The 26,510-nt window shown below is 28.5% G+C and overlaps 4 protein-coding genes across 5 annotated transcripts in view; all 4 read left to right on the plus strand.

The window, feature by feature from the left end:
• Positions 1-1,111: 1,111 nt before the first annotated feature.
• On the plus strand, positions 1,112-7,667 carry LOC130666793 (homeobox protein 6-like). Of its 2 annotated transcripts, none has more exons than XM_057468062.1 (4): positions 1,112-1,654; positions 7,069-7,104; positions 7,201-7,378; positions 7,439-7,658. In XM_057468062.1, exons 1-4 carry the CDS (start codon positions 1,307-1,309, stop codon positions 7,591-7,593), a joined length of 717 nt encoding a protein of 238 aa, XP_057324045.1. In that variant the 5' UTR covers positions 1,112-1,306; the 3' UTR covers positions 7,594-7,658. The 2 variants fall into 2 exon arrangements, with proteins under 2 accessions (XP_057324045.1, XP_057324044.1); XM_057468061.1 differs by lacking the exon at positions 1,112-1,654 and adding an exon at positions 4,018-4,484 and having other exon boundaries at positions 6,845-7,104; positions 7,439-7,667.
• A 707-nt stretch (positions 7,668-8,374) lies between these two features.
• Positions 8,375-9,880, plus strand: LOC130667156 (uncharacterized). Its single transcript, XM_057468644.1, has 5 exons — positions 8,375-8,403; positions 8,822-9,057; positions 9,127-9,324; positions 9,405-9,574; positions 9,684-9,880. The coding sequence occupies exons 1-5, from the start codon at positions 8,375-8,377 to the stop codon at positions 9,699-9,701; spliced, it is 651 nt and encodes a 216-aa protein (XP_057324627.1). The 3' UTR covers positions 9,702-9,880.
• Positions 9,876-11,630, plus strand: LOC130667157 (uncharacterized). Its single transcript, XM_057468645.1, has 4 exons — positions 9,876-10,718; positions 10,819-11,148; positions 11,230-11,407; positions 11,485-11,630. The coding sequence occupies exons 2-4, from the start codon at positions 10,927-10,929 to the stop codon at positions 11,628-11,630; spliced, it is 546 nt and encodes a 181-aa protein (XP_057324628.1). The 5' UTR covers positions 9,876-10,718; positions 10,819-10,926.
• A 4,468-nt stretch (positions 11,631-16,098) lies between these two features.
• LOC130666774 (single-minded homolog 2) overlaps positions 16,099-26,510 on the plus strand; it is a 96,073-nt gene continuing 85,661 nt past the window's right edge. Inside the window, exon 1 of the mRNA XM_057468034.1 lies at positions 16,099-16,465. The gene's annotated coding sequence lies outside the window, so the exon portion shown is untranslated. The remainder of the gene's footprint in view (positions 16,466-26,510) is intronic.

Consider the following 26,510-nt stretch of genomic DNA (forward strand, 5'->3'; position numbering starts at 1 on the left):
GTTTTTTTCTTTTTTTATTTTTGTTTTTAGATTATTATTAAAAAAAAATTATTATTCCTCGTATTAACAAAGAAATACGAGGAATCTCAGATATCAAGTTACACGTGCGAGCATAACACACACACTGTATACTTGTAGTAGTGTAAGTCAAGTGCTGTGGCGCTGCACCTCGTGTCATGCATATGTATTTCTATATATACATGTATGTATATATGTGTAGCTAAAGTAAGGGTAGACACGCACTATTCTGTATTTCGACAGAGTGAGACCGAAAACAAAGGAGTTTTACTTATTGAAGCCAATTGACGAACCGCGCGAGCAAGTCAAGACAAGTTATGTTCGGTGATTGAGTTTATACTTTTTATTTTACGGTTAAAGTGATTTATTTAGTGAACGGTTAATGATTGTGATTGATAATCCCATGCAGGAGCTCCCAGAGTTGGATAAAGGGGCCATGCCTGGCCCACCATTGGGAAACCCAACTTGGGCTTACCTATATTGGCCCATGTCTGGGCCATGACTGGGTACTCAACCTTGGCCATGCCTATGGTTACCCATCCTTGGGCCAAGACTGGCAGCCCTAAGTTTGGCCATGCCTATGGTTACCCATCCTTGGGCCAATACTGGCAGACCCAAGTTTGGCCATTCAACGGCGTGCCAAAACTGGCCCAAGCATGGGTAACCTGGCCTTGGCCATTCCTATGATTAGCCATTCTTGGGCCATACCTGGCTAACCCAGGTTTGGCTATTCAATGGTAAGATATAGGTGTTATAGACATAGGTGACGTTAAAAAAATCGATTGTTCGAATAATTGATTTATATTAAAATAATCGAAAAACATCGATGTTTTATTTTTCTTATTTGTCGGTCACGCTATTTTTGGAAAATTTAGTTACTTTTTAATGATTTTAGTTAAATAAGGCCGCTAACATTTAATTTATGAAAAGTAATCTACAGTTTTATTAAATTATTAAATTATTTCTTATAACAATAAAAGTATCAGTTTCAACTATTACATATAAGGTTAGAAATAAAATAAATAGAATTAAATTAAATTAAAAACGAAAATGTGTAAGTTTTAAAATTTTTCGGTATTTTTAAATGAAAAAAAAAAAAATAAACAATATTAAATAACTGATTTATCGACTTTTTAAAACATCGAGACAAAATAATCGATTATAATACGAGAAACATTGACGTTCAATTAATCGAATTTTTAGCTGATTCGAGTAAGATAACCTGCAAAAATAGACGGATATTGTTTATTTACATTCCTCCCGTGTTTTTGTATATTGTTAAATAACTATGACTGATTCTTATCTTCGTGTTAAAAGGTGGCGTGCATTAAGTGAAATAAAAACAGTTGTGAATAAACAAAGTTTACGCAATGAAATTTTTAACGACTGTGTGAGTGAGGTTAATAATCCTAGTGATTCAGAACCAGGTAATTTAGAGACGTTGAAAAGTGATTTTGACTGTGGTAATAATAGTGATTCTGATAGTAATAATAATAGTGATTCTGATAGTAATAATAATAGTGATTCTAATAGTAATAATAATAGTGATTCTGATGATAATAATTATAATAGTGATTTTGATAGTAGCAGTAATTCTACTGGAAATAATAACAACGATAATCGACTTCCAGATCAGGCTCTAAATAGTTCGTCACAACATAATAATGAAGAAGTTAAAACAAAACAGACATTGAATGACAAACTTCGTTGTTGGACTTTAGACAATTTAAATATATTAATACGTTGAACATGGTGACACAGTTATTAACAATACTACGAGAGGAAGGACATGAGGAATTGCCGAAAACTTCTCAACAATTATTAAAAACCAAGCATTGTCGCCCAATGAAATCGGTTTTGAGCAAACGAGAAACAACTGGAAGTTATATTTATATTGGGATAAAAAATGTATTACATCAAATAATATCTCCAGATATTTATACCGAAAAAACTATTTCAGTCCAGCTCCACATTGATGGAATTTCAATATACAGTAGATCATCAATTCAAGTATGGCCTATTATTTTAAAAGTTTATAACCGTAATTACGAAAGTATACTTGTGACGGTTGCATTATACTGCGGTGACTCCAAGCCTTACTCTGCAAAAAATTTTTTAAAGGACCTCGTCAAAGAAGCAAATGAATACATATTGAATGGACTCGTTTTAAATGAAATTAAATATTCATTTAAGATATTTTGTGTAGTCGCAGATTCACCTGCGAGAGCTTTTATTAAAGCGATAAAGAATCCCGGTGGTTTTTTCGCATGTGAAAGGTGTACTGTAGAAGGTACTACTAAAAATCGTAAGCGTGTCTATCCTAACATGAATTGTGATTTACGAACAAAAGAATCATTCAAGTATAAACATCAATCAGAGCATCATATAGAGAACATCAAGACTAAATTAACAAAATTAAAAGACTTTGATCCAGTACATGATGTAGCTTTAGATTCAATGCATTTACTCTATCTCGGGGTAATGAAAAATTTACTTGAAAAATTATTAGTTGTGAAGAAACATCAAGCTCGACTAAAAAAACCTAAGGTCGAAATTTTGAGGAAGACTATGCAATCCATATCATCAGACATTCCGGTTGAGTTTGAGCGAAAACTTTATGATATTGATCAGGTTTCCAAATGGAAAGCCACCCAATTTCGGTTTTTCTTACTGTACATCGGCCCTCTGGTTCTTAAAAATGTTTTGTCTGAAAACAAATTTCGGCATTTCTCATTATTATATGTTGCTTGCAGAATTTTAAATGACAATTCGAATGCAGTAAGATACGCTGAATACGCTCAAGATCAGCTGAGACTTTTTTTTAGTTTATTGCCATCAGAATATGGCCAAGTTGCTTAAGTATTAAACATGCATAATTTAATACACATTGCAGATGATGTTCGTCACTTTCAAGTTCCCCTCAGTGAAATATCGGCATTTTGGGGTGAAAATTATATAAGTTTATTTAAACATTTAGTTAAATCACCATACAAACCACTGACTCAAATTGCAAACCGACTGTATGAGTTAGAGTCTGCTGATCATGTAAAAGTAAAAAAGAAAAACACGTTATGTGAGTGCATTTATGGATCTGTTATTAATTCAATTGAATATAATCAAAATCATTATATCAAGATTGGAAAAGTTAAATTATATGGTATCACTCTGACTTGTAAGCATCCGGACAATATAGTGCAATTGCAAAATGGTAAAATATTTGTGATTAACAGTATACTTAATATTAACAATAATTACGTTGCACAAGAAAATATAAATAATTTATATATATACGGCATAGTAGAAGAAAGAACAAGAGAAGTGTTCAATTTTCCAACTTCATCTGTTGATGTTGGTTTATTAGAAATAATTTCTTGGAATAAACAAAAAATTTTCTTAAAAATTAATAATGTTAAACGTAAATGTGTACTCTTAAACATAAATAATTCTCAATTTGTTATATCTTTACTACATATTTAAATTCTTTTGCGAAATGATGCGTAGAATATATTTGAGATATATATCATATTTCAAAATTTTAAATAATTATTTAAAACTTTATATTGACTTCAAATTTTATGATAGTAAAGTTAGCACATTTGAAATTGAAAAAAAAATTTGTTTTAACAGATAAATAATGAAAAAAAAATATTTCTAAAAAAATGCACATGTCGGAAATTTTATGAACTATACGTGCAATTTTTCAAAATATTTTTTTTAATGTTTATTTTTTTGTTAAAAATAATCAAAACATTTTTAAATGTCTGCTAACTTTATTGTCATTCAAATTTTATGTCATTTTACAGATTCAATCAATTAAAAAATTTTTGTTTTTTTTATTATAAATAAATTGTTAATTTTTTATTTAAAAGTTTTAATTAATTTTATTTTAAAATACTAAATCAAATTTATAAAATTTGATCTCATTGTATTCTACGTTGGCAAGTTTATTTTTCTTTATTATTATGATTATTTTTAAACGACTACAAGCCATAATACGTATAAGTATACGTATATACATATATATCGAGACAATAGAAGGTATTAGTCCTAGACTCTTTGGAACTCGTGCGTTACGCTAGTGTCGAATATCTATATATCGTTAGCAGGTCTTGACTGGTCAATTTTTCTTACATGCAGTCAGTTCTTTGTTTCTAAGAGTCACTTGTGCGTGCAGCGTCTTTCAGTGTACATCTTCGGTCTTTCTCTGAACTATTGTGTATTAATTTTAATTTTATTAGTAAAAATGTCAGATGATGTGAAAGAATATGCAGTAGTTGAGTTCGAGGAATGGATTAATGATAAAAAAGCGGTAGAAGTAGTTCCGATTGGTTGGCTGACCGAGGACGAAACTGTGTGTTACTGGCCGCCAAAAAATCAAGAAGAAAATGTGCAAAAATGGATTGAGATGAAATACGCACCAGGTAAAACGTGGATAAAGTATCCTGTCAACGTCATTAGCAAAGCTAGTAAGTATTGATGTACATCATCTGCTTTATTTTATGAGTGTGAATGTAGCAGACATCAGACAAATTTAAAATTATAAATAAATCGAGTAATTAACTAATAAAATAAAATTTTTAAAAAATGCGCATTTAAAAAATTTTGAAATTAACAAGTGTATTTTTTATAAATATTATTTTTTTAATTATTTACCCTATTTGATTATAATTTTAAATTTGTCTGATACCTGCTACATTCACACTCGTTTTATTTTTAATATTTTTATTATCTCAATGTATTATCTTGTAGTTGACCTTTTAACTGGTTATCTAAGTCAATTTTATTTTTTAACAGTTTTTAACGATCTGAAGTTTGCCGATGTCTAATAATTTTCAAATTTTTTTTAGAAACGATAAATTAAAAAAAATTGCACCTGTTTTTTTTTTTTAATTTTTTACATGTGCATCTTTTTAGTTTTTATTTTTTATTGCAATTGATTTGTTAAAAATAATCCGAAAATTTTTAATTGTCTTCTAACTTCAGGATCATAAGTTTTTATTAGTGTGTGATTTTTCATAAATTTTTATTTTTTTTTTTTTTTTAAGTCAAAGCTGTTTGACATCAACGTCAGACTTACAGTTTATTACATTTTAAATCTTAATTTATTTTCACAGATGTAGGGTAAGAGAACCAGTATTATTATTTCATTACTATTGTTGTATTTGTTTAATGCTTGTAAATAGTAGTTGAGCGTAATTATATATAAATGTACAGGGTGGCCACGAACCGGGAATATCGGGAATTTAATGTAACCGGGAAATATCATGGAAATGTTAGGGAATTCTGAAAAGTATCTGGGAATTAAATTGTAATAGTTCAAAATTTAAAAAATTTTCAATTATAGACTAGTTATAAAAATTAAGGGATATTCAAAAAATTTCAAATTTTGAAGTGATTTTCAACAGGTTGTAACTCGAAAGAAAATGGTCATACGACAAAAACAAAAAAGTCAAACTGTAGCTTCAAGTGTCTAGTTTTCTGATCTGGTCTTTAAATTTTTTTATTGTGCACGGTTTGACTTTTTGACTTTTTGTTTTTATTGTACGACCATTTTCCTTCAAGTTACAAACTGTTGAAAATTACTAAAAAATTTGAAATTTTTTGAATATCCCTTGATTTTTGTAACTAGAGTATTTAGAATTTATTTAAATAATAAAATTTCTTCATAAATATTTTAACTTATACATTTATAGCAACGAATAATCAAAAGTAGGCAATATTAATTTTTTTATTGCCATTTTTTATGCTTTCTCGCATGATTTAATTATCAAATTTAATTATTAAAAAATGAAAATATTATAAAAACTTTGAACATCTAAATGATACAAATGAAATTTCTAAATCATGAAAAAATGTAAAAAACTTTACTGGAAAACCGGAAAATATCAGGGAATTCTGAAATCATTTCTTTGTAGCCACCCTGATGTATAGCATTAGGTAATTAGAGAATTGATGATGGTCAAAAGCCTGATTAAAAATACAAAAGTAAAAATTAATCTCAGCGTCATTAGAATTTTTTTTTTCAATTTTGGATAATAACACACTGATAGAAAATTTATATTGACTCAAGAAATATTTTCTTGAGCCAAGAATTTATTTCTGAAGAAAACCAGTTGTCTTGCTTCAAGAAATTCTTGTCTTGATTTAGATTTTCTTGGCTCTATAGATTTTGTATCTTCGATGGATAACTCTCGTGTCTTGACCCGAAACTATATTATCTTCAATCGATACTATCAAATTTTTCAAGCAAGACCACTTGTCTTCAACTAAAAATGTCATATTATTATTTTAAGATTTTAAATTTTTGGTTCAAGTAATAATTCCTTGATGGAAGATGTTGTTAAAGTAATGAAAAAAAAAAATTTTTTTTAAATAAATTTCTACTTTAACATATCTGAAGTAAATGAATGTAGTCCTAAAAAATCACTTTAAAACTTTTTATTTTTAAAATAAAAAAAAAAGTTTTTTTTCAAGCTGAGTAAATTGATATCTTGATTTAAAAATCGCGCCATTCTCGAAACGAGTCGGTAATGTCTTAAACCTACATTTTGCCTATCTTAATCCAAGAGCAAGAAATTCTTGAGCGAAATATGTCAGAATTTTGTTTCAAAACAAAAAAGGCTTCGTCGAAAAATCAAATTCTCAAACAAAGAATTTTTTTTCTCTATCCGAGAATTTCAATTTTTTGGTTCAAGGACTTATTTCTTGAATTAAAACAATTGAAAATTTTGAAACAAGAACCACATTTTGAAGAAAAATTTTTTCTTGAATCAAGATAGTTTTTCTTTCAGTGCATCATTATAATTAATTATTGTACAATTTCTAGGAATCAATAATTACAACGATCTCGCAAAATATCTGCAACGTGTTATTCGTACTGAAATGTACAGCGTAAAAAAAAACCTTAATTACCATATCGGACAAAAATTTCAGAAAGTTTTGGAAGTTGTTCAATACTCAGCTGATCCACCAGGAAAGCATCAAGCGTGGAAGAACATCGGCGAAGATTTGCCTTTCGATGATGTTGAAAAATTTATAACCTTCGATGAATCATTGAAAAACAATGAGGAGAAAAAAAAAGCACTGGTATTTACAAATTATTCAAATATTACTTCTGAATTATTTAATTATTATTTACAAGTGGTTTCAATATTATTAAACTATCCACCCATTATGACACAGATTGATATCTTTCAAATGGTCTCGGCCGGATGCAACAAATGCGAAGATGATGTCTATAAGATAATGTGGAAAATCATCAAAAAAGAAGTACAATTGCAGTACAGCGGGGCTGGTAAATTAATTAAAAGTCTCAGAAAAAAAAGTTTCAAAGAAACTGAGACTTTCAATGCTTTGGAAAGTAAGTTTATGCTTTATTTAAATATTAATTATGATTTTACTACTATGATTATTGTTGTAGGATTCTTGACGGCTAAATATCATGCCTCTAAAGAAAAACCAAAAGTACTGACTGCGGTAAGTACTTTTTTATCAGGGACAAAAGACAGAGACGGTGGTCGATCTCAGCGAAATAAAAATATACAAATTTCGGAAGAATTAAACGACGATAAATAAAACATAAAAATACAGATCATTACAATTTAAAAAATAATATATATTCATGATTATTTTGCTTTAGTCTTCTAATAATTAATAACAAAAGAAATTTAACGTTAATTTAAGCATATAATTATGTATTTAATTACTTAATTTAAAAAAAGACTTGTACCTGAAATTATTTTGATACCGTCTTCTAATAATTAATAACAAAATAAATTTAACGTTAATTTAAGTATATAATTATTAAATTAAAAAAATTACATGTACTAGAAATGATTGTGATACCGTCTTCTAATAATTAATAACAAAATAAATTTAACGTTAATTTAAGCATATAATTATGTATTTAATTATTTAATTTAAAGAATGACATGTACTTAAAATTATTTTGTTACAGTCTTATAACAATTAATAAAAAAAGAAATTTAAGCATATATTTATGTATTTAATTATTTAATTAATGGCCAATTCTTGATAATTAAATTTGGGCCAGACCTGGCTACGAAGCATGGACCAGGTCTGGTAATCAAGCGCGGGCCAGATCTGGTAACCAAGCATGGGCCAGGTCTGGTAATCAAGCACGGGCCAGGTCTGGTAACCAAGCATGGGCCAGGTCTGGTAATCAAGCACGAGCCAGGTCTGGTAACCAAGCATGGGCCAGGTCTGGCAACCAGGCTTGGCCCGAGATTATCATTCCAGACTTTTACCAGAACCGGGCCAAGACTGGCTTACAAGCCTGGCCCAAGGTTCTACAAAGTTGGGCCAAGCCTGGGCCCGTAGTACTTTCCTGTCTGGGATGTCTAATCTGAACGATAATAATGAACTGTAAGTATTTTGAAAGTGATAAATTGAAAATTTAATTAATTAAAATATAAGTGGTTGACGAGTGCAAGATAATTTTCCAATCCGCAAACAAAGAAATTATAATCAATGTTAAAACTTCTGATACTGAAGTCAATAGAAATCTGAATATTTCTTTATTATTTTTTAATAATTACTAAAAAAATTTTTATTAAACATTTACACTCGTAGTTTTTTTAAATTGCTACTTGTGTAATTTTTTCATAAATAATTTATTGTATTGAAAAAATGACTATTAAATTAACTAGGAGTTGATCAGTAAAATATAAATAAACAAAGGTTTCTAATTTTTAGTTATAAACGCGTAGGCAATTATATTTTCAGGAATAATTTATTTACGTAATAATTTTTTTTATGTAATAATTTTGATATTTGTTTCTAGGGAGCTGCCAAAATACTACTTAGTACTGTTTTTAAACAATGAATCTAATAAAGAAGTTGATGTTGTACCGGTTAATTGGTTAACCTACAGTGTCGAAAATGATAATTTTCGTTGTCAATTCATGCCTGGGCCGTATGACCAGTCGAAACATAAATTATTGCAATCAATGATTAAAAAATCAGAGGATCCTTTACCTGACTGGCCTGATTACCCCGTCGAAATCCGTGGACGGCCTGGTAAGTAATACTATACATCAAAATATAAATACAAATAATTGATTATTGCTACGTATATTTATTTTATAGCCAATTTCAAAGAAGCTGAAGAAAGATTGAATATTTTAAAAACCAAACCTGATGCATTCACTACTGATAATGACGAATCAGTGAAGTTACAAATTTTAAAAGAAAAAAAATCACTGACAAAAATAAAAACAACTGCAACTACCGCTAAGGACTTGAAAAACAAATTAGAATCGTATCATTTGGACTTTAACAACTCAGGTAAGATATTTATTATTTAATTCATAAAATCTACATTTCATGCAATCAAAAATTTTTCAATTTTATTTTTCTTAAATTAGAGAAAAAAAAATTTGAGAGTCCCTCAAGCAGCCGTTGTCAGAAAAAAAAGAGAAAAACGAGTGGTAAAGATAAAGAAAATTCGAAATTCACGGCAAAATTTAAAAATTACGGACAGGTGATGAGGGTGATACCAGTGAACTATCGTACACGAATTCATCCCACGAATCAGGTGATTCTTCATCAATAAGTGTATTACAACATAAAAAGCGGAAGAAAAAAGTAAACAAAAATAATCCTAAAAAGTTGAAGCTAAATTCTCAATTTACGTCAAACTCTAGAAAATTACGGATAGATGATCAGAGTAAGAACGATGAATTATTGCGCACGAGCTCGTCCCACGAATCAAGAGACTCTTCAATACGAAGTATTTTATTGAAAAATCGAAAGCAGTCGAATATATCACCAGAAAATAATTATAAAAATTTGAAGTTAGATGATACTAAAAAATGTTGGAAAATCCAAAAGTGCACACCTCAATCGCTCAATTTATTTTTAATCATTACTTTTATTATTATATAATATTAATATATTTTTTTTTGTTATGAACTTTTATTCAACTTACAAATTATCAATTTGATTTTTTTATTTTTATTTCTTATTTTCAGTTTAATATTTTTTTACTAACATTTTTTTCTAAATATCCCGCCTTGGTTTGTCTTAAATGTCGCTTTTTTTTTCAAACATATTGATACGCTAGTGCTGGCACCAGTAGTTGATAGAGAGAAACAATGAAAAAAATAATAACAACAGTAAAAATAGCAGCTAAATTTTTCACGAAGAATCAGTTTTCACGTTTTTTATTAATTACACCAAAACAAAAAGGATTCAGATAGTAATTTTTGAAAGGGTTCTTGTGATCAGAAATACACAGATAATAAAAAAAAAAATAAGTCGATAAGTCTTGTTTTTCTAAAGTTATCGTGTTTAGACGAGTCCGAACACCATAATTGACGCACTGAGGGCTTCGGACTAAATCATTTTTTTTAAATTAATCACATCATTAATCAAATATGGATTGCATTGAAAAATGTTCCTTAATAAATTTCCTTTAAAATGGTATATATCATTAACAACTTTGGTGTACTATAAAGAAAGTAGAGAGGATTTAAAGTCCGTGAAAGGGCCGAGAGTGAGAGAGTGACAGTAAAGCACACCTAACGCTTTCGCGATTGAGGTGTGCAATAGCAGCATTGGCGGAGATGATCCTTTCAGTGTCTCGGATTTAAAGAAACCTCCAAAACAGCAGCATTTATCCCAACTATCTATGGAAATTAACACGGGGATTAACGAAAAACAGATAAAAATTGATAAAGGTAAGTTTTGAATATTAAAATTGAAGTAATTGAAACGACAATTTGAAATTAAAAAAAAAATGTTAATGTTTAAAATATTCTACGGCTTGATTTTTAACAGATTTATCACATAGTGGCGTTATAAAATACTTTACGACTCTTAGCAAACAAATTGGCCAAGTGAACAGTTCTCTTGTTCAAAACTCAGCATTGTTGGACAAACTTACTGATGATGTGGCAGAAATTAAAAAAAATTATAAAACAGAAATGTTCCTGTGGTGGTAATGCTGTTGAAGACGATAGCAATGATGATGGTAATAATGGACATGAAGGGACTCGAGCTGCTGGCGGCGAAAAAGTCATAAAGATAAATATTCCAATGGAAACCAAAGAAATTTTTGCCAATTTCAATGAACTGCTTAATACTGACCTCAAGTTTCGTATTGAAGTAGTAAGTAAAGTAGATTTAATTGAAAGAAACTCTTATCTTAAAATACATATTACTCATATTGCGTAATGTAATGTTTTTCAGATAAAACGTTTGTATCAGTTGATTAATAAAGGGGATAACCTCAACAAAAACATGACTGCTGTGATAAAAAGCTATATCACACAAGATTTAGCTATGATGATGGTTCCGTCAAAACGAGGTAAAGGAGAAAACAGCAAATTGATATTTAAAGATACTAGTTTCTATAAATGCATAGAAGGTAAAGTTTTTTGTTATTGTAGCTAATTTAATAATAGTAGTTCTTCTTAATCACTCAAATTCAATCAAAAATTACAGAAGTAATACGAAAAAAATTAAAAACAGACAGGGATATTTTAAACTCTATGTCTGCTACCATCCGGAATGCTCGAGACTGGGATGGATTCCGGTTGCTAAGGACGCAAAAGATTGAACAACCTGCTGATAATGTAGAACCTACATAATAACTTATAAGTTTCATTAAATAATTTAATTAATAATAAAAATTGATTTAATGAATAAATAAAAACAACAAAAAATTAAGTATTATTGATTATTTTTTAGTTTTAATTTTATAAATTAGATAATTGTTTAGTGGACTCAACTATGTATTTTTGTGGACTCAACTATGTATTTTTAATCATAACATTAATAATTTTTAATCATTAATAAATTAATCATTAAAAAAAAGCAGCTTAGAAAGTTGCTAGTTTTTTATGTCAACGACTGTAGCATACATGTTATAAAAAAAATTTTTTTCTAAATGAATATAATAAAATAAAAGCTGGTTAACCAAAAAACTAAATCAAAATTTTTGTTTGGCATCATATAATTTTATAATCAAAATCTAAACAGCTAAGCTCTATGAAATATAATCAATATGAGAAAACTATACAATTAAAAATTAATTTGAAAAATATAAATATCAAAATTATTTTGCTTTCGTTTATTGATATTCGGGGGGTATAATACAATATATCATTTTCTCTTCTCTGTCTACAGAATGTTTATAATTATATCAATTTATTGAACTTTACTTTATAAAGCTTACTATTAAAATCAAATTTTCTTTCTTTATTCAATTTTTACAGTGTTCTCTAATTTTCATACTTTCTCTATTACCGACTGAAATTTTTGATATCGACGGGTGATTTTATATCGACAGTCAATTTTGAGAATATATGGACGAAATAAAACTTAGCCGTACTGATATAGGGCCTCAATGGCTATGAAACCAATTGTATGTGTACCTACAATATATGTCGCCACTTTAATATGTTGCCGCTTTTCTATGTATAACATTTGTGATTGGCTACGGTTAACTTTCAGCCACAATGATTGGTTGAGCGATTAATAATTTGTACTTTTCTTATGGTTCCACTATATAACTTAGCCAACTTTTCTTTTAGCCGGTTTACATTTAGCCACATTGCTCTTCAGCCACTTTTATTGTTAGGCTTTTCTGATGGTACCCAATAGTTTTTAGACTAAAATTCAAATAATTCAACTATTGTAATTTTAAACAATAAAATTATGATTATTTAAGAAAATTTTTAGTTAAGGGGTTAGGGACAGTCAGAGACACGAAAAAATGAGAATTTTCAGTAATTTTTTTTTGCTATTAAATCATTTTATTTTACAAAAGTAATAATATGGCATTATTAAACAATGTTTTGACTTGAAGTCACGAAAATTTGAAAAAAAAAAATTTTTAATTTTCAAAGTTATAGCTGTCTGTGTTGACCGTCATAAGTCCTTGGAGATTCATCTAAAATCAATCGGATGAAAAAAATTAGTTTTATAAACAGATAATCCTGGGCCTGATCGAAGCTTTTTTTTTTAACTTCCCGCTAAGAAAATTGTAAATTTTCAAAAATTCGGGAAGTTATTGGTTTCGGTCCGATTTACGAAAATCGAATTTCCATCAGATGTCGACGTTTCGAGGTCCTAGGAAGCTATCTTGACTAATTTCACGATGATGTCCGAGTGTATGTATGTATGTATGTACGTACGTACGCACGTATGTAAATACCTGTATCTTTTGAACGGATGAACCGATTTTGAACTTTAAGGTGTCATTCGACGCGGATTGTCAATATCTTGAAGCCGAGAGAAAATTGAGCTTGATCGGTAGCGCTCGTTCAGAGATATTTCAAAAATAAAGTTTTTTCAAAAATGTTTTTTTTGGATAACTTTTAATGTGCTCTATGGATTAATTCCAAAATGGACTGGGCTCTAGAGCTTTATAAGCCGCGTCGAATGCCACCTCAACCATCAAAATCGGTTCATTAGTTCAAGAGAAACCGTTGTCGAAAGAATTAAAAAAAAAAAAATTTTTTATTTTTCCTGAAATATCTCAAAAACGACTCGATAAATCAAATCCAAAATTTGATCAGCTTTAGAACTTGACAAAACACGTCGATTGCCGCCTCAACCATCAAAATCGGTTAATCCGTTCGCGAGATATCGTGGGAGAAAGAAATGCTAAAAAATGGTTTTTTACAAAACAATGGCATACAAAAGTATTTGCGAGCTCGAAGAGCTCGAAAATGTATTCACAATAGTGTTTTCGAGCTCAACGAGCTCGAAAACAGCGGGAAGTTTTGGGGCTGGCCCGCAGGGTCAACTGACAGACCGATTTATTTTTTTCAAAAATTAACAAAATGGCGGCCTCAGGAAATTTTTTCTAGATTTTCAGGAAAAAATCAACAGTTACTTAAGACCGCCATTTTGTTAATTTTTGAAAAAAAAAAGCTTTGATCAGGCCCAGGATTATCTGTTTATAAAACTAATTTTTTTCATCCGATTAATTTTAGATGAATCTCCAAGGACTTATGACAGTCACCGCAAGGACCTTTTTTTTTAAACTGGGTCGACACAGACAGCTATAACTTTGAAAATTAAAAATTTTTTTTTTTCAAATTTTCGTGACTTCAAGTCAAAACATTGTTTAATAATGCCATATTATTACTTTTGTAAAATAAAATGATTTAATAGCAAAAAAAAATTACTGAAAATTCTCATTTTTTCGTGTCTCTGACTGCCCCTAACCCCTTAAATGAAAGTAAGACAGTTACTTTATTTTCGTCATTTCCAACAATATATTCGATATAATTAAGATATAAAAAACTAGTCCTTTCTTTAATCGGTCTAATATACTCTTAGCATGGGTTTAAATCATTTTTTTCAATCAGAGACTATTTGAGTAACTAAATTACTTACATCAATTAATTTTTTTTGAAAATATTTATATTTTCCACTTGGTATAGTTGATAAGATATTGAATAACAGAATTTCATTGTTTCAAATCAAAAAATTATTTTGTTGTTTTTTTTTTTCAATATCCTAATATATTTATGTATTATATACCTGTACTGTTTTTCAAACTCAGCAGGTTTGTCCTCAACAGGTAGATAAAATTTACTTACATTTTACAACTCTTAAATCACTTCCAGATGTTGGCTGCTTAGTAATGCGGTGTACGCACTTCGGAAAGAACGTTCCCACGATAAAATTACCATGATTTTTCAGGAAAATTTTCTAAAGTTTAAGAAAAATTATACACCAAAAAAATCAAATATATACAACAAAGAAACACCGGTATTGAATACTTTACTCTCGCTCGTATAACATTAAATATGTAACATTTTTTTTGTGTCAAAAAATCAATGTTAATTTGATTTTCTGAAGTATAAGTCAGAATTTTACAGATTCATTTAAAATTCCGGATTCATGTATACTTTGTCGCAGCTGTATGTATGTTTTCTTTTTGTTTGAGTTTTTTAAACTATATATAGATTTTTAAAAATTATAGTTGAATATAAATTACGCTAGGGTTGAATACAATTTCATAAAATTCTAGAAAATTGATTTACATTTTTTAAAATTTTATCATACTTGATAAGATTTTTTAATAATAGTTCAGCAAATTTTATAAGATTGTGCATGAATTTATAAAAACTTTTATTATTTTAACGATTTTTTTTTTTTGGCCATTCAAAATTATCAAAAATCTTGTATATTTCATGAGGCTATTGTAAAAATTAATAGAATTTTTCGCTTTGTATGAAATTGAAATTGCTATGGATAAAAATACCTTGAACTTTAGGAAAAGAAAAAAAAAAAAAAAAAATTAATAATGTAATATTCGAATAAAAAAATACCATAAAATTTTATAACATTTCTGAAAATTGTATATTATTTATAAATTCATTTTTTTACCTATTATTGAAAACCGCAATTGGGAAAAAAATAATGTAAGTGGGATTCGATCTCATGCTAGCTAAGCAATTTTAAGCGTGATTCTCATTATTATAAATATTACTATTTTTTTGGTTCTGGTTTAATCGGATTCATTCTTGTAAATACGTATGACTCCATAATATTTTTCCAAAAAGAATAATTTTTTCGTGTTGTGAATCTTACCAAATAAATTTAGGGTTTCTTAGTTAATTCAAAAGATGTGGTCATTTTTGGTACAAATTTATAAATCTATTAATGAGTCCCCTGATTACAAAAACAATTCAAAATGATTTCACTTTAATACTGTAAAGACACACATTCATTATTGAGCAAATCGTTTTGTTTAATCAGGGTCATTACTTTAATAAAAAAAGTAGAATCAAGTACACTTTTTAAAATTATTTTTCATGTTACTAACTTCGTTTTCCACATCAGCCTATTGAAAAAAATATGTTTGTGTATGAAGATACACATGCAAATCAATTAGTTAGAGATAATTCAAAAGATTAGTAAAAAAAATAGAAGGTTCATTTTACTGGAGGGCGTGGTAAATTCGTCAACCAATCCATTCTTCCTCATTCTGCCAACCAATCCCGTATTCGAGGCGTTACTTTGCCAAGTGCAAACTCTCTCCCACCGACAATACTCAACTTGAATTGCAACGTTACATTGAGGGTAGCTTGTTAAAGTTTCACACTCCATAACCGTGACAGTAAGTTCCGTGTTTTATACGGTTAGTTGCACACAAATCTTGAAACCGATGCATTTTTTATATTGTGCGTCCATCGTTTTTTTTTTTACATTAAAATAACTGTAGTACTTGTAACTTATTCCACATTCTCGACAAGTGCATAATGATCTAAGAATAATTTTCGTACTTAATGAACAACAAAATGATTGCTGTGTTAAGTATAAATAAAATTACTAAGTGCAGTAGAAACGTTTGACTTTTTATCACTCTTTATTTGGAAACCAAAAAAAGCTCAGGAGACAATTGAGTTAGATAAGTTCAAGTGTTGACCATGTTGTGAGTAACAATCAAAATAAACAAGATAAGGTAACTAATGTTTAATCACCTTCCGTATACGTAAAACAAAATATTTTTCTCTTATGCCCGATGAAAAATAATTTTGCATAATTATATATGATTATCTATGACTCTATACATAATCAGATCTGAAAATTGGCCAGATCTGATCATATATAATTATATATAATTATGCATGAAAGAATACAGTCATTTATAAAATCTCATTTAAAATATCTGGAAATTATTAATTAAGTAATTGAATGGGAACTTATTGTCTTCATTAATATAAATGTCAGTTAAATTTAAATTTAAAAACAAAACATTAATTATCAGTTAACTATTATTTTACTGAGGGGTCATCCGTCCAATCAATGTCCCACGTCGGTGCTGCTTAACTCTGGTTATTGCTGGATTGTAGTCTTATCCTCTAGTCTACTGTACAGTTATAGATATGAATAATTCATGGGATCACAACTTAAATAATAGAATAGGTACATCCTACGAAAATAATGCACCTAATGATGAATTTGGTTTTGTACACGGAAAAAAGAAAACAGGAATAATTACAGTATAAAATGTAAAAACAAGCTCTTCGATCTCAAAACTATGAAAATTAAATTGCAAACTCGAATTTTTACATTATACACAGCAAAAAATTTTTTGCAACATAAGCAGTATATTTTACGTTTTTAAAATGTAAATCAAATACTATGAAATGTTAATATATTATTGTTCTTTGATAAATGAAATTTTGTTGCATTGAACATCATTTATTCATCTTAAAAAGTGTGAAAATTACCATTTGCCAAAAAAGTAACAATTACAATGACGAATTATATTATTTACTAACTTATTAGAATGAAATTTAAAGTGTGAGCTATCAAATAGATTATAATGGATAAAAAAGAATTATTACATTTTACACTGTAATTTTTAAATTATGTATATTAAGTCCATTTGATGCTTCAGCCATCACGAAGTTTTACAATTTATAATGTAAAATTTGTACTGCTCAATTTAGTTTTTCATAAATTATGATTTTGTAAAGTTTTATTTAATCGATGTTCATTTTCCTGTTATAAAATTACTTTAAATATTTGTTATAAATACTCAACAGAAAGTCAATTATTCCTGTTTTCTTTTTTCGTGTACATAAATTACAATAGAATTCATTAGATAGATACAATCAAGTCTTTTTATCTATAAACTTATAAATATCCATATATCAATCGATATCGATTTATATTTTTAAATTACTATCGAAACCTTTGAACATTTTTTGAGTAATGGGAATTTGAGTTTAATTGATAGTTGACAAAATAAAAATTTAACAAAATTAATATACCACTAGTTGAATTAGTGGTATCCCGAGAAAAAATGATTATATCTGTAATCATATATAATTATACAAAAATATCTATTTATGATCAGATCCAAAAAATAGCTAAACCTGGTTGTATATAAGTATGTATATTAGGGTGGCTCATTTGAAACGACTATTTTTTTTTTTTGCTCCATTGACGGAATATTGTTCTAGACATAAAAAAAAAATTTTCCGCAAAATTTGAGCCCTTAATTTTAATTTTAAGAACTCGCTAATTGAATTTGAAATTTTCCCATTCATTTAGCATGTTAAGTGGAGGTTTTTTTTTTTAATTATCTATAGCTCTGCTGCATTTCACGTTTTTTTACTGTCCATAGGCAGAAGTTGTAGGGGAACCTTTATACTTTAAAAGTTCCTACAGTAAAATTTATGTGACAGGAACGGGGTCAGAGTTAAAAAATGTAAAAGTCGATTTTTAGCGATTTTTGCGTATTTTTTGAGTTTTTCGTAGAAAATATTGTAGTTACCGAAAAAAGGTAAATGACAAATTTGTAGGAAATCAAATTTGCTACAAAAAAGGTCCTGTAAGCCAAAAGGCTGTAAAATCTGTTGTTTCTGAAATAAATGGAATTATACATATGAAAATTCAAGATATCTTTGCAGTATATGGTTTGTTAAATCAATAATTTAATTTTCATTTATTAAATGTTTTTTTTGGACATCATATTATTTTTTCATGAAAATATAACTTCAAAAAAATTTATCTTTATGGGGCATTCCACGCCAAATCGGACGGTTTCACAAATTGATTTTTTCGATTTTCTTCAATTTTTGGTATTTTTTAGTACCCCTCAAACGAGGCTTCCCGGTAAATTTTGAGATCTTTTTGATTAATGGTTCAAAAAATATCGAATTTAAAAAAAAACCGCTCTTTTTATGGTTTTTTGATCATAACTTTCGTAATAATGGTCGAAATTCAATGTTTTTTTATTCAAAATTCTCGTTTTTAGTTGGCCTTTACAGACAAAAATGCATAACAAATAATCGAAATGTTGAAATGTTGAATGGGAAAATTTCAAATTCAATTAGCGAGTTCTTAAAATTAAAATTAAGGGCTCAAATTTTGTGGAAAATTTTTTTTTTATGTCTAGAACAATATTCCGTCAATGGAGCAAAAAAAAAAATAGGCGTTTCAAATGAGCCACCCTAATGTATATATATATATATATATATATCTATATATATATATATATATATATATATATATATATATATATATATATATATATATATATATATATATATATATATATACAGCATTGATGATTCATTATATATAATCATATGCATGGACTCAATATATCGTCACTCAAAATATCTATATAAATTACTACTAAAATAATTAAGTTGGGATTATTTGGTTTAATTAAAAAGGATTAATATCTCAATGTTGTCACTTATACTAATGGAATATGGTTCTCTAATAATTCATATAAATACAGATATTATTTACTACTTCGACAATCGTACATAATTATATATGATTATAATTAAAACGTCAATCGAAGCTATCTGAATATATCGATTTTGTATTTCAAAATGAAATTGTTAATTTTTGATTTTTTTGCACGACTCATAATGCGAAGCATTAGGGAGTGCTTTACGATCGAAAATTTTTATTCGCCTCCTTTCTACAACTATTTCTGTTATTATCGTCTTATTAGTGAACAGAAACATCTCACATGATGCACCAATTTACAGTCAATGTAATAAAGATTATTTCTGCGATTTTCAAAAACAAATTCAGTGCAATAGAAACGAGAAAATCATTAAAATAAACTAAAATATTTTCCCGTCAAGCAGTAAAAAAATTTTGTAGCTTGAAAACACAATATCTCGAAAAAGAATCCATAATTTAACTCCATTTTTTTTTTTAAATGACTCGTTTTGCCCTAGAAGGATTTGCTTTCGAAAATGGATATCTAACTTTGTGTTATGCAATTGTAATTAATAAAAAATTAAATCGCATTTTCTTTAATTTTAGCCTAAAAAATATGTGTGGACATTCGTCTTAACAAGTGCGCATGCGTGGTATTTTTTTTCTAATACTATCACCCAGTGTGCCTGCGCCATACTTTTAACCGATTCATTTGGCGCGGGTATTTCGAAAATAAAAATATAAAAAATTGAGATTAGACGAATAAATAAATAAATAAAAATAATAAATAAACAAGTGAAAAATAAAAATAGAAAAAAAAAGTAAAATTTTTCACAGATCGTACGGCGAAAAATTTCGGAATTTTTTACGTTTGAAATTTATTATTTTTTTTTTTTTATTTTAAATAAAATTATTTTTTTTATCATTTTTATATAAATAAATAACATTTGTACTTCAAATTTTATTTATTTTTATTTTTTTTATTTTGCCTGCGACATTACCCTTTCGGAATATTTTAATGTTTACGATCAAATAAGCATTATGAGTCGTGCACTTTTGGATTTTCCAAACTTTTTTGCTAGCTTCAATTGGGGATAATTTTGACTCATCATAGGGTTTTGGAAAGCTTGAGGAATCAGCTTTGAAAGTCTTTGTATAAATTTGAAAAATATTGAGCAGCTTACGAGTAATTACACTTTTAGTGAAAAGTAAAATTTTACATGTTAATTAGATGGGAAATTAAAATTACAATAGCGACCTTTTAGAGTAGAGCTAGATAGCCCATCTTTTGGGAGGATTTTTTTCTAGGCAACCACTAACGTTTCGGGGGGTAAGAGCGAAAAAAAACAAATTAAATTTTTTTTTTTAATCACCCTAGTGTATATACACTACTTTTCAGTGGTTTTCACTGTTTCAGATTTAGAGAGTAACTATACTCTAAAACCAAGTGTGTAGTCAAAATTAACACACTTGCCAAATAACATATAACAGCTCTAAAAATCGATCAGAACACTATTTTTTAGGAGCTTGACATTAAAATGGAAATAACTAGAAAACAATGCAGAATTTGAAAAAAATTTATCAATGATAATTTGTAGAAAATAAAATTGTCTACAAAAATTATTCTATGACATTTTATAATAAGTATGATAGTTTTGCGGGAAAAGTAAAAAGATATCAAAATTTACTCTTACTTGACTTCGAGCTCCAATAACTTTTGAACAGATGGATTTGTCGAAAAATGATAAGAAACTTTTTTTGTAGATCGTTAAATTCCCTACAAAAATATATGCTGGGCTTATTCGTACAATCAGCCATTGCCAAGGTGAAAAATTCCAAACTAAAAAAGTTTTTTTTTCCATGTTATTTAAACGTAAAATAGAAATATACGATGAGCGACCTTTCAAAATTGATATTAAGAGCTCCCGTTTTCACAGGCTTCTTTTTTCATGACTAGGAAGATATTTCACTGCGGGTTTTGAAAAAAAAAAAAATAGTCGATTTTTTTGAACCGGTCTAGTATATACACTGTTTCAGATTTAGAGAGTAAATTAGTTTCAATTACAAAGAAGGTAATTTTAAAACCGCAACTATTTATTGCTTAAAGTAATAGATAAAAAAAATTATTAAAAGTTAATTACATTTCAAAATTAAAAAATATTGTAAATATTATGGAGGTGTTTATTGAAATACATCTAAAATAATTTGTCATCGGTAGTTGCTTTATTGTAAATTAATAAAAAAATCAAATCTAATGGATTTCATAGTACTTGTTTTTGAAAACAAAATATTTTGAAAACGGCGAAGAAAATTTTAAAATAATGCTCAATTATACTCACAGAAGTGATTTTGGAACGTTTCAAAAAGATTTTTGAAAAAGAAATTTTTTTCATCAAATTTTGGGAGTACCCCGTTTTGCACTCCACCCCCTATATTATTCAATAAATAATCATGTATATTTTTTTTTTAATTAGAGGAATATTGTGACTACTCATTATTTCACAATGAAATTTACTTTTTTGTTTTTGGAGACTACAGTAATTAAATTTCACACAATATTTAAATTTCAATAATTGCATGATAAAAATGAGAAAAATTTCGATTTAACTTCGTCAGGAACTGAAATTTATTCGTGACCTATGGAATAATTTATTGAGGAAAATTTTCACATTTCTTATTTAATCTTCTGTTAATAAAATATTTCATATCTATATTGCGGTCTCCTAGTCAATTTACAGTTTTGAGAAAATAATTTATAACAAACTGGCTCAGTTTTGTCAGGTTAAAGCACATAAGTGAGCTCCACCCCCTTGGGGTCCGTAAAAATACTTTTGTAAAATTGTTGTGGAATGTTTTAAAATTGCTTTTTCAAATTAGTGAACTAATTAAAAATGAACAATGTATATGGGGCATTCCACGCCAAATCGACCACTTTTGACCCCGACCCCTTTCGATTTGGCTGAAAATTTTTTTTCCTTTTATACCCGATTAAAATCATTTTTCAGAAAATTTTCAAATTTTTTTACCCAACCCAAAAAAAGTTATGAGTTTTTCAAAAATAAGGCTTTTATTTTATCAAATAGCTATAACTTCTTCAAGAATTGACTAATCGGGACGTTTTTTTTTTCAAAATTTTTGTCATTGAATGTACTTTAAAAAAAAAAATAGAAAAAAATTTTATGATGATAAACTCTATGAAATTTTCAGTTTTTTTGAAAAAAACCGTGATTTTCTTAAAGTACGTCATGTTTTATTTTTTTTTTTATTTTCTCAAAAAAAACTTCATTTAATGCTGCAATTTTTCCCGCTAATCCTAGAGTGGGCCGACGATTCCTTCTATTTTTTTTTATCAATTGAAAAAAAAATTTTTGCCCAGTTGGGCTTATTTTGCTAAACATCAGTCTGGAAATTTTTGAGGATTTATAGATGACATCCGGCTTTGAAGAATTGAGACGAAAAAATTCATTGATAGTGGTAATCCTCCAAAATAAGCCCAACTGGGCAAAAATTTTTTTTTCAATTGATAAAAAAAAATAGAAGGAATAGTCGGCCCACTCTAGGATTGGCGGGAAAAATTGCAGCATTAAATGAAGTTTTTTTTGAAAAAATAAAAAAAAAAATAAAACATGACGTACTTTAAGAAAATCACGGTTTTTTTCAAAAAAACTGAAAATTTCATAGAGTTTATCATCATAAAATTTTTTTGTATTTTTTTTTTAAAGTACATTCAATGACAAAAATTTTGAAAAAAAAAACGTCCCGATTAGTCAATTCTTGAAGAAGTTATAGCTATTTGATAAAATAAAAGCCTTATTTTTGAAAAACTCATAACTTTTTTTGGGTTGGGTAAAAAAATTTGAAAATTTTCTGAAAAATGATTTTAATCGGTTATAAAAGGAAAAAAAATTTTCAGCCAAATCGAAAGGGGTCGGGGTCAAAAGTGGTCGATTCGGCGTGGAATGCCCCATATGCTATAACAAAATCTGAGTATATTAGTTAGTTAGTTATAACTAAGCAAGTTATGGGAGTTTAAAAATAGAAACACATCCGGGTCTGCATACAAATACATCGTAAATGTGTTTTACACGCAAGTTTGCTTTATTTTCCATTCAAAGCATTAAGGTCACTTTTTGATCACTTTTAAGGGTTTAATTTATCTATATAGAGGTATAACGAATTCCAAACGTCTGATAATGTAAAGAACGTGACTATCCAAATAGATTCCTTCAGGTGCCTAATAAACAAATATTATTATATAGTTATATATAATTTCTACATAATTATATATAAGATTGCAAAGAATTTTTACAAGATTATTTATTTATAAGAACTGCCGTTCTTCTGATTGCTGGGTCTGAACGGTAGCTACTGGACGAACCTACTAATATTGAACTTATACTTTTATATGATTTACTTATTCAGTCTACTTCAACCGCTTGGTTTTATGAAATATAACGAGCAATTTAATTAATATTTTCGATTAAGAAAAAAAAAAATAATTTCGTATTATTTTCATTATAATTACATAATTTTGTTAAATAATACGTATTAAATTTAATTGATTATTTATCCAGAACCCAGTTGAATTATTTTGCTCTACCATCATTATTAAAAATTACATTTATCATAAAAATTGATGAGTTATTTCTTAATTGAAGTAATTTTTATAAGTAAAATTATTAAATTACGATTGTTGATTGCAATAATAACGGACTAAAAAATATTTCAATTATTAGTTATATATAATTTTAATCAGAACGTTAAAATATTTATTAATTAAAACTTATTTTAATTCAAAAATAAATAATTATTAATAAAAAAAAAATCGTAGTAATGTTAATTACAAAATTAATAAAAAATCTAGGTTAGCCAGTTCTGGCCCAAGGATGGGTAACCATAGGTATAGCTGAACTTTGGTAATCCTACTTTGGTCCAAGTCTGGGTTGCGATTGGACGGCCAAGGTAGGGACACCCAGTCTTAGCCCAAACTCGGGTAATCATTGTAACGGCAAAGGCTAGGTTACCCAGTCCTGACCTAAGTCCGGGTTGTCATTGAATGACCAAGGCAGGGGGACCCAGTTCTGGTTCAGGCTCGGGTAATGATTGGGATGGCCATGACTCACTAACCAATCTTGAGCCAAGCATGGGCCAATATAGGTGTGCCAAAGCTAGGTTCCCCAGTGCTGGGCCAAGTAGGGCCCCGTCGTTCAACTCTGGCGACTCCTGCATGAGATTATTTGATAGATGTAATAGTTATTGGCGTAACTAGTAGGGTAAGTGATTCATAATGTGTCAGCGCGATGCGTTTAGCACGAGTTGCAGGTGCGCAGTGCATACTGTGCACCGGAGACGAGTGCTAAACACATCGCGGGTGACGGATTATGACTTACCCTACATGTTGCGCCCATAGTTTTATTCAACTCATATACACTATTCATGTTTTATTAATCGCCTAAAAAGCGAAGTCTCAATAGCTGTTTAGTGACATGGTGAAAAAAAACATTCGGCATCACAACCTTGGCTACTCAATGGGTAACAACAGGGAATTATAATTACCCCATATTCAGTAAGAGCTTGAAAGATAGTTACGTTTATTTTCATTACGTCACAATGGCCGGGATAGTAGACATCTTTATTGCGTTTTGACAAATAATTTTTCACCAGTCGGTAAACGGCCATTTAGGGTTCGCATTTTAGGCATGATAAAACGTGAATAGCGCACATGAGTTGAATAAAAATTTAAACAACTTCAAAAAATAATTCATAATTTTTTATAATCAAAATACACAGTAAAAAATATTGTGTAAAATCAACACAGTTTGTGTGTTAAAAACGGTTGACACGAAATTTGTGTTAAAATTTCGACACAAACTTTGTGTAACCCCTCTTTAACACAAAGATTATGTTGAAATATCGCCACAAGAGGGCGCAAAGAATTCCACAGTAACACACAAAATGTGTTAATAAAGAGTGGATAACACATTTTTTATGTTACAAAATAAAGTGACACAAACATGGTGTTAGTTTAACACACTACAATTTTTAACACAAACCGTTTTCGACACAAATACACAATATTTTTTACTGTGTAGTCTTCAATGTTAATTACTTATGTACCGCTACCACATAATTTTTCAATGGATTAGTTTTGCGTGTTTAGGTAATTGCACAATGAAAATGATATTATGTCCGACTTTTTTTTAAATGTATGTGTAAATAAAAAAATTACCTTTATTTTAATTGAGTCGTTATGAATTGATACTATAACAACATAGTAAATACAAAAATTTTAACAATAATTAATTATATTTTGAATAAACATCACGATTTCCTGAAAATTAATAAAGTGGATCAGCCTAGTGGATAGTGCGCAGGCTTCATAACACAACGGTCGAGGGTTTGAGAATCGTCATAGGGGAAATTTTAAAAGTATTTTTTAATCAATGGACATTCACTAAAATACCATGCCGATACAATAAGTATATTTAATATCTAGTTTTCATCTTTCTTTGAATTTTTATGTAATTTTTACAAGCATTCTAGTAAACCATTATGAAATGTATGTTTACTTCATATGGGAAAATGATTATCGTATCTTGAAAGTGTTAGAATATCGCAGTAATTAAAGAGTATATCAAAAAGCTAATATACAATGCGTTTAAATGGGAACTACAGACTCATTTACATGCTCGTTTTTTATATCGTTATCCTCTATTGGCTTGTAAATTAATAAAATATACGGTTTATAGACTGATCGCAATAAATTCTCATAAAACTATGACAATAGTAATTTCACTAAATATCGATACAAAGTAATTTTAAATGTGTGATTCAACTATTAGTAAAATAATATTATGCACTGCAAAACAAAATCTTTGACTAAATCATTTCTAGAGGGTTAAAATATGTATAGAATATCCTTCATATATAATTTTCACTCCATAACAAGCTTCAAACTAAATTAGCGAATAGTGAAATGAGGTTGAGAGTGATTTTTGAACAAATTTTCGACCTACTTAACCCATGAAAATTTTAAACGCAATTTTTTAACGCATGGATTTTGTACGTTAGAAAAGGAAAAAAATTGTAAACAAATTATCAACAATTTTCGATAAATCTATTATTTTTCAAAAAAGAATCAGCAAGACTTTTAAAATGTGAACCTCAGGGACGTTTAAAGGTTAGAAGAAAGAAGTTTGTAAGAACAAAATTTTTTCGTTGCAGAGTTGAGTTGCTAGGATAATAAAAAAAAAAAAACGAAACGATGATTTTCAAAAAATTCGGTAAGTTATTGTTTTCAACCCGGTTTT

The sequence above is a fragment of the Microplitis mediator genome, chromosome 4, assembly GCF_029852145.1.
Source record: "Microplitis mediator isolate UGA2020A chromosome 4, iyMicMedi2.1, whole genome shotgun sequence".
NCBI classification, from domain to species: Eukaryota; Metazoa; Arthropoda; class Insecta; order Hymenoptera; family Braconidae; genus Microplitis; species Microplitis mediator.

Bases quoted from the DNA above. Each gene is read 5' to 3' on its own strand.
- LOC130667157 (XM_057468645.1), top strand. From the start codon at position 10,927: ATGATGTGGCAGAAATTAAAAAAAATTATAAAACAGAAATGTTCCTGT. The intron at 11,149-11,229 runs GTAAGTAAAGTA...AATGTTTTTCAG, and splicing joins TCAAGTTTCGTATTGAAGTA to ATAAAACGTTTGTATCAGTT. The intron at 11,408-11,484 runs GTAAAGTTTTTT...CAAAAATTACAG, and splicing joins TTTCTATAAATGCATAGAAG to AAGTAATACGAAAAAAATTA.
- LOC130666793 (XM_057468061.1), top strand. From the start codon at position 4,262: ATGTCAGATGATGTGAAAGAATATGCAGTAGTTGAGTTCGAGGAATGG. The intron at 7,105-7,200 runs GTATTTACAAAT...ATTATGACACAG, and splicing joins AGGAGAAAAAAAAAGCACTG to ATTGATATCTTTCAAATGGT. The intron at 7,379-7,438 runs GTAAGTTTATGC...TTATTGTTGTAG, and splicing joins GACTTTCAATGCTTTGGAAA to GATTCTTGACGGCTAAATAT.
- LOC130667156 (XM_057468644.1), top strand. From the start codon at position 8,375: ATGTCTAATCTGAACGATAATAATGAACT. The intron at 8,404-8,821 runs GTAAGTATTTTG...ATTTGTTTCTAG, and splicing joins CTGAACGATAATAATGAACT to GGAGCTGCCAAAATACTACT. The intron at 9,058-9,126 runs GTAAGTAATACT...TTTATTTTATAG, and splicing joins CGAAATCCGTGGACGGCCTG to CCAATTTCAAAGAAGCTGAA.